Source organism: Meles meles, chromosome 10 (genome assembly GCF_922984935.1).
Source record: "Meles meles chromosome 10, mMelMel3.1 paternal haplotype, whole genome shotgun sequence".
Taxonomy (NCBI): domain Eukaryota; kingdom Metazoa; phylum Chordata; class Mammalia; order Carnivora; family Mustelidae; genus Meles; species Meles meles.
This window is the reverse complement of record NC_060075.1, coordinates 29,933,019-29,945,808: the sequence shown is the minus strand read 5'-3', so window position 1 is coordinate 29,945,808 and position 12,790 is coordinate 29,933,019. Positions and strand designations below refer to the sequence as shown.

The following is a 12,790-nucleotide window of genomic DNA, read 5'->3' as shown; positions in this document are numbered from 1 at the left end:
TACCGCTGTTGGTGTTAACCTTGATCACTTGCCCGAGATAGTGTTTGTCAGGTCTTCCACTGTTATTCTTTTACTTCCGCTTTCCACACGGTCCTCTTCGGAAAGATGGCATTATGTTCAGCTCAGAGAAGGATGGGGAAGCTGATCTCCAGCTCCTTGAGTTTACAGTAGCTCCATACATTATCTGGTATTTTTCTACTCTCAAGGTTTGTCTCTTCATCCCCATTTATTTATTTATTCCGATCTTTGGTTTATATCAGCATGGACTTATGGATAGTTATTTGATATTTTGGGTTGTAATCCAATATTACTTATTCTGTTGCTCAAATTGTTCCAGTCTTGACCATTGACTCTTACGTCCCTTTGACATACTTCCATCATTGCTTTTGTTTATTTCCTTGTTTGTTTTTGAGCTCTTCCTTACTTTCTGGCACAACAATGCTCTAGGACCATCTTGTATATTTACTATTCCAGCCCCTTGAATCAGCAATTTCTCCAAAGACCTGTGGTTCCTTTTATTGGAGAATGATGTTAGAACCCAATATCTAGGCATGAGGTGTGGTCTGATTTTTAAAATTGCCTCAGTGTTCATTTCTTTTAAGGTCTTCAAGCTGGTGGGAATTCCAGACATTTAGAACTTCAGTAAAATGCTGTAATGAGAGTTTTATCCCAGACAGATAATAGTCCTGAAAGTAGTAAAAGTTTAAACATACGTTTGATTACACTTCAACAGCAGGCTAAAGAAGTGCCATGAAAATCTTTAAAAATGTCATTTTAAAAAACCCAAGGAGCCTTCTAAAGTAAATATATCTTGAATGTATTTCATAAGAATAAACTGATCTATTTCCTTTCAAGCTCTTGATGGAAAATTCCTTCAGAGCGGGAGTCTTTTTAAACTTTTGCAAAACTTTCTGCATAGTATTGGTTTCTTGAGCTTATGAGTAGAGCAGGAGAATTTCAGGAACTCAAAACTCCTCACAGTAATGATCTCACTGATCTTCACAACCTCTCACAGGGCAGAAAGAGGGTAGACAGTGGGATAGGAAAGCTTGATTTCTAGTGTGGATTTGGAACACCAAGGGGAGAATGGCTTAGAATTTCTCTGTGGCAAATCACAAAGGTTTTAGTCATCAGCTCAGGATAAGGAGCCAGAGGCATCACAAGCAAAAACCCATGACCATACTCTTGGGGTAAGGAACTAGACTTAATTAGATTTACGACCAGTTGTATAATCACTGAATATCTAAAGTTCTGTATATAATGATTTCTTTTAAATTCTGAAAATTGCAATAGTCAATCCAATAAATATCTACTAAGTGTCTATAATAATCAGTGTTAGATACAAGAACGGGAATGGTTTTTGTCCTTAGAGAAAAGTCATGAATAAAATTTACTATGGGTGCTGGATTACTGTTCTGTGGATCCATCACAGTAAGAATATAGTTAGGAGAACTGGTTAATGCAACTTGTATGATTTGGGAATAATACAGGTATTTGTACTGGCTAATTTATATCCAAACAATCTTATGGTGTTATCAAACATAGAACCTAATTTGTCATCAATAAATTCATAATGTATTCATGAATGTAGCTGTATTTACTAACATGATAAAGGATTGATGTAGGGAAAATGATACATTGTTATTCAGTAAAAATCTCACAGTCTACAAGTAAAGAGAAAAAGAGTATACAGATGGAACAGTGACTATATGAAATATTCTCATGTTGTATTATAAAGGAATATTATCTGTTATTTAAAATTTAAACATCTTCAGTATTTCTTGATTTTTAAAAAAAGCCACACATTTTAGGAAATCACTAAACTTGTATCCTTATGGAATATAACAGTATAATTACTGTGAATAAGTAAATGAGGCTTGACTTTTATAGCTATGTATCTTGGAAGCTCTTGGACAATTTTATTTTCCAAGTCAGACTTTATAAATCTTTTCTGCTTCAATGTGATGTATGTGTTCACGAAAAAAGTTTCCACTAAGTAAAGCACTTGGAATCTCCTTTGTTTTCATAATTTCTTTAAATGCTAAGAATGGTTAACTTTATTTTCTTAGGCTTACTTCTCTCTTATTCTTACTAAGAACCAAAATATATCTTTAGGTCCTCCTTGTAAACTACTTTTTTTCCCCTCATTATCTCCATTTTTAATTTTCACAATATGCTGGCTTTTGATTGAGTTTTAATTGTTGATCTGTCCCTCACATTCAGTTATACATTCACTATGGATCTCAAACTCTACGGCAAATTTTTCTGAAATTCCAGCCACTGTTGTAGATACTGAGGATATAGTAGTGAACAAAATAGACACAGTCATGCCCTCATGAAGCTCACATTCTACTGGGAAGGGCAGGCAGGCAATGAACACATAGACAAGACATATATAATCTGTCAGGTCATGATAAATGTTATGAAGAAAAGCAAAGCAGAATAGACTTAATATTCTGAGATTTTTATGTAGTGCGCCAGAAAACTGAAGTTGTCATTCCTTGAAAATACATGGCATTTATGTGAATGATAATATCTGAGAGCTCTCTGTTTTTCTCTGGGTTGAGTTACTGAACCGGTAGACTTTATCAATGAGGGAGGTCACTGGGGAGCCAGGAAATGATTGTTTGCTTTACATGGCAACCTGCCTCTGAGAGACTGGAAATATCCTTTTTTTTTTTTGGAAAGATTTTATTTATTTATTTGACACACAGAGAGATCACAAGTACGCAGAGAAACAGGCAGAGAGAGGGAAAAGCAGGCTCCCCGCTGAGCAGAGAGCCAGATGTGGGGCTCGATCCCAGGACCCTGAGATCATGACCTGAGCTGAAGGCAGAGGCTTAAATCACTGAGCCACCCAGGTACCCCGAGACTGGAAATATCCTAAAGACAGACCTTACTCCATAGGGCAGATGCTTTGAGTAAAACAAAAATGAGAACAAAACCTTTGAAAATAGCTCTTGTTTTTAACACTGAGAAGTTAGTTGATTCCTGAGAACAAGAAGAGAAGGATAAAAACTAACTCAATGCCATTTTATGTCTGAACTAATTAATCCAGACCCTGTCTGCGGTGTCTTGGTTGCTATCTGAGCCAACACCGAGGAGGCATGGTAATGTGGTGTTATCAGCAATTTTGTTCCACGTTTATGGGCAGAAGCCTATATAGATTTTTCTTGTTTTTGTAATTTTGAGTCAAAGAACAGAACATCCACATCCTGTTTTCCTAGAACAATGTCCTGTGACCTCTCTACTTACAGGCTTGGCTAGTCCAGTCTGGGAGTTTGTCTTGCTCTGGTTTCTTTGTGACAGGGAAAGAAATCATTTTAACTACCAAAAATATCTAAGACATTTTAGAGATCTTTTTTCAAAAGTAGGTGGAAGCCAAGTTAATATTTATAGTTCCTAAGTACATGGGCAGCTGAGTGCTCCCTCCTTCTAAAGATGAAAGTTTTACTTACTTCAATTAACAGTGATAGCTAATAAGGTTTTGGAGCACTATTGCTGGGTGAGGGTCTGGGAATGCCCCAGATAATCTGTTATAGTCCTTTTTGCCTTTGAGGTCCCAAAGGAAAATGGATGCACTAGAAAGTAGTTGGGAAAATACCAAGCCAATGTAATTCCTCTTTGTCTCAGTTTCCTTTCTTGTAAAGTGTGTGGAATAATTGCTTCTACCCCATGGAGTTTTGGAAGTTCTGCTTAAGTTAAAATACGTAAGGTAGCATAAGCTGAATTTCTCCTATTACCTCAGTGGTTTTTGAAGGGATAATGAGATAATGGTCATGAACATGGCCCCTGGAGTTAAACTTCCTGTGTTCATATTCTCTTCCCACCACTAACCAGATGGCTGACCTTGAACAAGTTATTTAATCTTCCTGTGCTTTTCAGAAAGAGAATAATCATATCCAGGAGGATATTTTGTGGAATAAGTGAGTCGATACAAATACTTGGAATAGTACTGTAATTACATGCTCCAGAAAGATTTACTGTTGATATCATCACTACTAATACTAGTACTGTTGTTGACTTAATTATTAGTGTGGCTTTGGCACCCAAATCCTAGTGCAATATGCTAAGGAACTAGGCAGAATGCTCTAAAGGTCTCCTTTTCTGTCTGCCAGGAAAACCCAAGAAACCCCCATCCAAGTTGGCCCAGGGTGGCTTTGTCTGTTTTTTTTGTTTTGTTTTGGTTTGGTTTGGTTTTTTTCCCCAAATCCAGGTCTGACTTCTCTGCTCTTACACTCTAATATTAATGTCAACTTTGCAGGGCAGAAGAAACACATTGAGTAAGACCAACATAAGGAATGTTTGCCCCGGGGGGCGCCTGGGTGGCTCAGTGGGTTAAGCCTCTGCCTTCAGCTCAGGTCATGATCCCAGGGTCCTGGGATCAAGTCCTGCATCGGGCTCTCTGCTCAGCGGGGAGCCTGCTTCCCCCCCCCCCAGCCTGCCTCTCTGCCTACTTGTGATTTCTGTCAAATAAATAAATAAAATCTTAAAAAAAAAAAAAAAGAATGTTTGCCCCAGTGCCTATTAAAAAAAAAACAAAAAAACCTATCCTAGGCTCCATAGAACTGTGGAGACAGTCCTGAGACAGGCTGAATGTCGTAAAAGAGTCCCAAAAAGAAACTGTGGATGAGAAAGGGATGAGAGCAGGCCCACCTAGGAATGATGATACCTCATTCTCTCTACCGGTCCAACCAGAGAGAAGAGGCAGAAGTGAAAAAAATGTCCACAGGCCTGGCCTGATTTTCCCAGTCTCCTGAGAGAAAGAACTAATCCAAGAGACCACACTTCAGTCCTTACCAACTTTTTTTTTAATTATTTATTTATCTATTTATTTATTTTTATTTTTTTATAAACATATAATGTATTTTTATCCCCAGGGGTACAGGTCTATGAATCGCCAGGTTTACACACTTCATAGCACTCACCATAGCACACACCCTCCCCAATGTCCATAACCCCCTCCCCCTCTCCCACCCTCCCCCCCCAGCAACCTTCAGTTTGTTTTGTGAGATTAAGAGTCACTTACGGTTTGTCTCCCTCCCAATCCCATCTTGTGTCATTTATTCTTCTCCTATCCCCCTAACCCCCCATGTTGCATCTCCACGTCCTCATATCAGGGAGATCATATGATAGTTGTCTTTCTCTGATTGACTTGTTTCACTAAGCATGATACCCTCTAGTTCCATCCACGTTGTCGCAAATAGCAAGATTTCGTTTCTTTTGATGGCTGCAGAGTATTCCATTGTGTATATATACCACATCTTCTTTATCCATTCATCTGTTGATGGGCATCTAGGTTCTTTCCATAGCTTGGCTATTGTAGACATTGCTGCTATAAACATTCAGGTGCACGTGCCCCTTTGGATCACTATGTTTGTATCTTTAGGGTAAATACCCAGTAGTGTAATTGCTGGGTCATAGAGTAGTTCTATTTTCAACATTTTGAGGAACCTCCATGCTGTTTTCCAGAGTGGCTGCACCAGCTTGCATTCCCACCAGAAGTGTAGGAGGGTTCCCCTTTCTCCGCATCCTCGCCAGCATCTGTCTTTTCCTGACTTGTTAATTTTAGCCATTCTGACTGGTGTGAGGTGATATCTCATTGTGGTTTTGATTTGTATTTCCCTGATGCCGAGTGATGTGGAGCACTTTTTCATGTGCCTGTTGGCCATCTGGATGTCTTCTTTGCAGAAATGTCTGTTCATGTCCTCTGCCCATTTCTTGATTGGATTATTTGTTCCAATGGAAAAAAGACAGCCTCTTCAATAAATGGGAAAATTGGACAGCCACATGCAGGAAAATAAAATTGGATCACTTCCTTACACCACACACGAAAATAGACTCAAAATGGATGAAGGACCTCAATGTGAGAAAGGAATCCATCAAAATCCTTGAAGAGAAAGCAGGCAGCAACCTCTTCGACCTCAGCCGCAGCAACATCTTCCTAGGAACATCGCCAAAGGCAAGGGAAGCAAGGGCAAAAGTGAACTATTGGGATTTCATCAAGATCAGTCCTTACCAACTTTGAACGGGTAGTAGTATGTCTCTGGAGTTGAAATGACCTTACTCAACCTTGTGGGAGAGCATAGTGGCCAAACTGGAGATGAAAGGGTGTGTTCAGACATCCTTTTAAGACTAACTGACCAAATATCGATTTGCCTACAGTCATCTTTCTCTTTTTTTTAAGATTTATTTATTTGTTTATTTGACAGACAGAGATCACAAGTAGGCAGAGAGGCAGGCAGAGAGAGAGGAGAAGCAGGCTCCCCACTGAGCAGAGAGCCCAATGTGGGGCTCGATCCCAGGACCCTGGGATCATGACCTGAGCCACCCAGGCACCCCTGCCTACAGTCGTCTTAACAAGACTAATGTACCTAATGACCAACTCTAATTCATTTGAAAGCTAAAGGGTGAATCATCAACTTGCTGAATGAGCAGCTCTTGCAAACTCACTCACAGTTTTCACACCAGGCCTTGGACTGTTGGCCTCCTGGAGGCAGAGCCAGGCCCTTGGGGCCCAGGCTGGGCCACATGGCAGAAACAGGAGAAAATGTGGGAAGCTGTTCTCAGCTCCCGTCCCTGGCTGCCCTCTGTCTTGTAGGAAATGGACCCCATAGCACCACAGCCTTCAGGTTTTCAAATGAAGGCAGAAATCTGGATTTTCAGGTGAATTGTGCTGACATCCACATTTTGGCAAATACTTAAAACTGAAAACAAACAAACAAAAAATAGTAATCATGCAGGCCACAAGCACCCTAGATGCAGACTGGACCGTCCCTATGTGGCCTTGGTCTGCATCTCTGCTGTATCCCCAGGGGCATTTGCTTACTAACTGCTCCTGCTTTCAGCTAGTTGAGCACAGCCTCAAAGCCCCCACGATATTTACCAATTTGTAATTTTGCTAAGGCAAACATTTGTTTCCCAAATGCTCCAAGGTTGATTTCTGAATGTGATTTTTCTCAGCTAGTGAATGTGCTTTTTTCTCTGCTGGTGAATGTGCTTTTTTCTCTGCTGGGTTTCTAACTACAGTGTGGCTTTCGGGGTTTTTAAAACCAAATTTGAATACATGGTGCCTCTCACAAAACAAATAAAGCTTTTTCTTTAAAAAGGGGCTGTGGGCCTCAGGGGAGGGAGTTAACTTTTAAGGTTGGAGATGGAAGTGAAAAGGTCTACTCAAGATTTATTTTTTTTGGTAGTTTTTAAAGTTTACTTTTGTCATTATTACTAAGACTGAAATAACACATTGAAACATGCATCAAATTATAAGCTTGAAGGTGTTTATCTAACATAAATTTCCATTACACTGAATATTTAACTATGAAACAGATTTAGAAGTTTGTGGTAAGACTCAGTGAGGATAATAATAGGAATTTTGAGTGACGACGATCAGCATTTTCAGACTGTGGTGGCAAGAATTAGACAAGAAGTATCTGAAGAGATTACTTGAAATTTTGGGCTATACTCTACTTTCATTTTAAGATTAAATGTATGTGCTATAAAGTGTTATTGAAATATTAGTTTTAAATTTAAAATATTTGTTAAATAGTTTTGAGAGGTAAGGGGTAACCCTTATGAATGTCAAGAAACTACATGGCACTTTATTAGTTATCCTAAATTGTTTTTAATATTCATTTAGGTCTCTCATAGATGGTTCAGGGCAGTGACGGTACTTTTCCTTTTTTTGTTGTTTTTTGCTATTTACACTCATAATTCCACTACAATGTCCTGCTCATAGGAGGTTCTTTACAAATTAAATGTTTTGAATTATTTAAACATGTGTTCCAGTTTTAAACATTTATGGCTTAAATATATGTATTGTAATCAAATTGAGAAATTGTGTGTACGCCTCGGGTAGTGAAGGAGGGCATGTGTTAGACTTGGAGGAATATAAAACCTACTGTGTTTTTAATGCCCAAACAATACAGTTCATGATTTGAAATCCTCTCGTCGCATAGCCTTGTCTTCTTAAAATATTGGGTTGAGTATATTATGTCAGGAGGTTTCTTCTAGAGTTTTAGTGTTTTAGTTTAGTGTTTCTTGGGCTAGAAATAATATTGAATAAAACCATCTTTGTTTTCCCTTTTAAGTCCATATCAAAAGGTTTTGGCTGTGCCAGGTGTACATTTTCAATAAAGTAGTGGGATCATCATGGAGTGTTTTTTTGGCTCTAGGAATCCATTTGGAGTTTCCTTCAAAGTAAGGATGCGAGGAACGGCATAGATCTTCCAATCCAGAGGTCGATGGCTATTAAATAGAGAGATTTCTCCCACCCCTCAATCATGTGCATCTTTACTCCATGTCCTATGAACTATTGTGCTATATTCCAGCATCTTGAGATAAATCAAGCAAATGGAGAACTCTAGGACAAGGGCTCACATGTTAACTTGAGTTCAGTTGTCTGGATCCCTTCGTTTGGTGGAAAGGTTTCTCTTCTAGAAACAGAACAATTACAAACAGAGGAACCAGTAGCCTAGAGAACATAGAGCTTGTCAAAATATAAAGGACTTGATTAGTGCAGAGTGAAATGTCATTCCTGATGGTCATAGGTCTCTCTTCCTTACCAATCTTTTTTTTTTTTTTTTTTCTATACAGCCCTTCTTTGAAAGCATTATGTGTTCAAGTGAGACATTCTTCTGTGAAATTTGTAAAAGACAGGATTTGGTTATTTTCTAGCTTTTTAGAAACCACAGATACCTAATGCAAGAGACGACTTGTGAGTCCCAACATAGTTACCGAAGGAACATTATCTCAGGACTGATCAACAAAAACAGACCATGTGTACAGAAATTGCTTAATTTTTTAAAAGTAAATTTCTACCTCAAATGGGGAAGTTTCCCAAGTAATATCAATCCTTTTATACATTATTTAGTGTTCTTCTTTTGGTTATTTTTGAGTTACCTATTTCTATATTGTCTCTAAAGTAACATGTTTAACACCATATCACAGGCTAGTTATTCATTCATTTAACAATTTTTTTTAAAGATTTTATTTATTTATTTGAGACAGAGAGAGCGCACGCATGAACAGTCGGGTGGAGGGTGGGAAGGGACAGGCAGATGGAGAGAAAAAAGTGGGCTCCTTGCTCAGCAGATGCTGATCCCAGGACCCTGAGATCATGACCTAAGCCGAAGGCAGATGCTTAACCAACTGAGCCATCCAGGCGCCCCTCATTTAAAAAATATGTTTAAAGCACCAATTATGTGTAAGACGTGTTGATAAAACATATAAATAAATCAAAGAGAGTAAGGGAAAATAAACTCATAACACACAAATGTTAATTTCCAAATGTTCAAGTACTATGCAAGAATGTACTCTTCTCAGATTATTTTTGCAAGTTACTAGGATTTATTGGCAAAGAGCTTTGTAACTTTGCTGATAACTGAAATATGATTTACTTTGGTCCATGTTATACTCTGTATTTTGAGCTTAACTCTGCTATCTATAACTAGACCACAAATTCCTTTTAGATAGAACCTGTTCTGTTTTGTTTTTTAATTTTCACTGAATTTTATTTTCTGCTGACCACAACTTAGTCTTTGTAAGAAATCTTACAAAAGTGTATTTTTTAAAGATTTGTGAAAAGTGATGGTGATACCAAAGCCTAGAACAAAATATTTGGTGTTTTGACTTTTCATTATTTGATTTTGCAATCACCCCCTATTTTAAAAGACTTTCTAATCATCTTTCCTCCCAATCTACAAATAAGACTTCATAAATTTATAAAATATGTGACTTAAAACATTTAATTTTTAGTCTTTTAAAGGAGTTTCATGACTTGCTTTACGTAAATGATTTTTCCCTGATATGATACTAACTATAAATATGTTTCTAAATTAGAAAAGTTGAAAATTTCAGTTACTTCAAATACTAACTTTTAAATATATTCAGATTCATTTTTCTTGTGTTTTAGGATTTAAATAATAACATTCTTAAATCTAAAAACAGTGTCTTCAATCTGATAAAAATCATTTGTTTTTCAATATTCTTCTGCTGTTAGGTGATTTGGGCGCATGGGATCTGCTCATTTGCCTGTCTTCTAGGAAAGCTGGTGGAAAACCTTGCATATCCAAAGAAGACGTATGCCATTTAGGTTTACATCAAAAGGTAAATATTCTTTTCAAAATGTTTACAGATTTTAACAGCCCTTTGAATATTAACACTAGCGTTTCTTGGTCCATAGTATTTTTCAAATGTGAGAAAAGCATCAAAACTAGCAGCTGTTTCTCAGTAGTGAAATAGTATTGTAGTAGCTACCCTGACTATTTGATACTTCTGCAATTGACAATCTTGATATCTTCTTCCTCCTTATAACTCTTGACTCCTGTGGCCTTTGGGCTGAGTACATGATTTTTTTTTCCCTTCTTATAAATTGTTGGCCTTTCCTTCTCTGTTTTCATAGCCTCCTTTCCTCTGCTCATACATGTATGTGCTCCTCAACACCACTCCCAAGGTGGTTGATAATTCCCAAAAGTAACATCTAAAATTCAAGCATTTTCCCAGGCTTCAGGCTCAAATGTATAACTGCCTGTTAAACATTGCTTTCATATCACACAGACACCTCAGACTCAACCTGGGGCAAACGAGCTCATATGCTCCCTGGAACACCACTCCTATTCTTTCATTCAGTGGCTCGGCAGGACTACTGTTCTATTGGTCATCAGTGTCCTGTCACTTCCTAAGTTAGAAATCTGGCCTTCCCCTCTGATCCCTTCTTCTCCTTTGTCCTCTGCATTCTGTCAATTACCAGTACTAAGGAGTTCAACTCCTAAATACTTCTCAAGTCTCTTATTTCTCAAATATCCATATTCACTACTTTTATTCTGACCAGGTTTATTATAAAATCCTCCTTAGGATTTTAGATCCTAAGATAGAGCAACTATGTCTTGCTCCTGAAATCCAACCTGCCTACAGTTATCAGGATGAAAAATAAAATGCTGAACAAATCTGGTTCTTCCTGCCCTTCAGTCTTGAATGGCTTCACATCAGCTATAGGATAAAGTCTACAGTCTTCCCTGTGAGTATCTGTCAACCTCTAAGCAGGAGACAAATACCATACTTGAAAGGATTCAACTGGGGCGCCTGGGTGGCTCAGTGGATTAAGCCGCTGCCTTCGGCTCAGGTCATGATCTCAGGGTCCTGGGATCAAGCCCCGCATCGGGCTCTCTGCTCCGCGGGGAGCCTGCTTCCTCCTCTCTCTCTGCCTGCCTCTCTGCCTACTTGTGATCTCTCTCTCTCTGTCAAATAAATAAATAAAATCTAAAAAAAAAAAAAAAAAAAAATTTGAAAGGATTCAACTGAAGAGAAACTAATTAAGGAGCTATTTACTGGAGTTTTGATAGAAGAAGAGAAACAAGATTAGAGAGAATCTAATAAAAAAAAAAAAGATAAGGGGGAAAAATGATTAGAGGCCCCAGGCACCAGAGTACTTGTAAGATTTTACTACCCTCCGTCTAAAGAAGCGTACTTAGAAGGGGTGGTTAGCCAAACCTAATGAGAGCTGGGGCCAAGAAAGAGGAATCACTGGAAAGGAACTATGAAGGAGGGGAATACGGCTGTTTCCAAATCATATTCCTGCAAAGAAGCAGCTGGGGAGATGAGTACTCTCTCCACTTTTCTGACCAATCTCTTGCCAAGGCCTCCTATCAGTGCCATGAGTCATTCTAAGTGCTCATATATTTATGTCCATTCTTTACATATGAAGAGATCGAAGCACAGAAAAATTAAGAGACTTGCCTAAGCCCTCAGAGCTAATAAATAAAGGAACCAGAAAATTCAAACTCGGGCAGTTTGACTTTGAATTATGTTTTCATGTCCACATCACCATACAATTTTAAAAAAAAATCTAGGACTGCATTTACAGTCTTGGCTAATGAATACTCTTAAAGAATTCAAACATTCTAAATGATACGTATTAGATAACTGTCACTTTAGAGCATGAATAATTTGAAGCTTTATGAACCATGACTTATTTATGTCAACATAAATAATTCAGAACAGAAGCTGCTTCAGGTTCGTTGGGGATTCTTAGATGAACAAAGGAAGAGCCCCTGCTCAAATTAGGATTATTCATCACATCAGAGCTTTGGAATTTAAGAGCTTAACGAAAGGATCAGAAGATCTGTTATGAAAAATGAGTGGCTCAGAGTCTCTCTAGTTAGTCAGAAGGAGAGGAACATGATTTGAAAACCGTATGGGTCCCCATGATGCTGGAAGTGAAGTGAGGTCCACTATTTGGAGTAACACTAAATTTAGTAACTTGGGCTGTATTTCACCTTTAACAGAAAGGTTCTAATGTTTCAAGAACAGAGGGATTCATTTCTAGCTCAAATGTTTGTAGGATTAGCAGTCCCTAAACCCAGGATGCTGTTTTTAGTCCTTGGAGGACTGAGAACGACTGAAATGTCTCTTAGTATAAAGCATTTGAGCACAATTTCAGGTGAATCTGATGGAACGATAACTGCATGGGAGAGAAAAGGAGATAACGACCCTTCTTGTCATTTGTTCTCTTCCTTGGGGATGATACTGAACAGCTTTTGGAGAACATCTGAATTTTGATAAAATAATCAATAGAACTGTGTACCAATCTAATGAAGATGAGGAGGAGTCCCTTAAGATACAGTGTGAAATGTGTGTCACTCTCAGTATTCTTGAGTGAGCCTTCCCATGCCCCCCCCCCCCCACAGTGCTTTCTTACACTTTACAAATAGTCCATATTCAAATGTCTCCTCTCCTTAACGAGTTCATGGTATCACTGTAGTTTCAGTTTTAGTTTATAAGCACTTTCTAAATG

The 12,790-nt window shown here is 38.3% G+C and overlaps 1 protein-coding gene across 2 annotated transcripts in view; it reads left to right on the top strand.

Annotated features, from left to right (window-relative positions):
• CPED1 (cadherin like and PC-esterase domain containing 1) overlaps nt 1–12,790 on the top strand; it is a 276,516-nt gene that overhangs the window by 48,865 nt on the left and 214,861 nt on the right. For both annotated transcript variants that reach the window (XM_046020852.1, XM_046020851.1), the window contains exon 3: nt 9,998–10,104. In XM_046020852.1, coding sequence (XP_045876808.1) covers nt 9,998–10,104 — 107 coding nt within the window. The remainder of the gene's footprint in view (nt 1–9,997; nt 10,105–12,790) is intronic.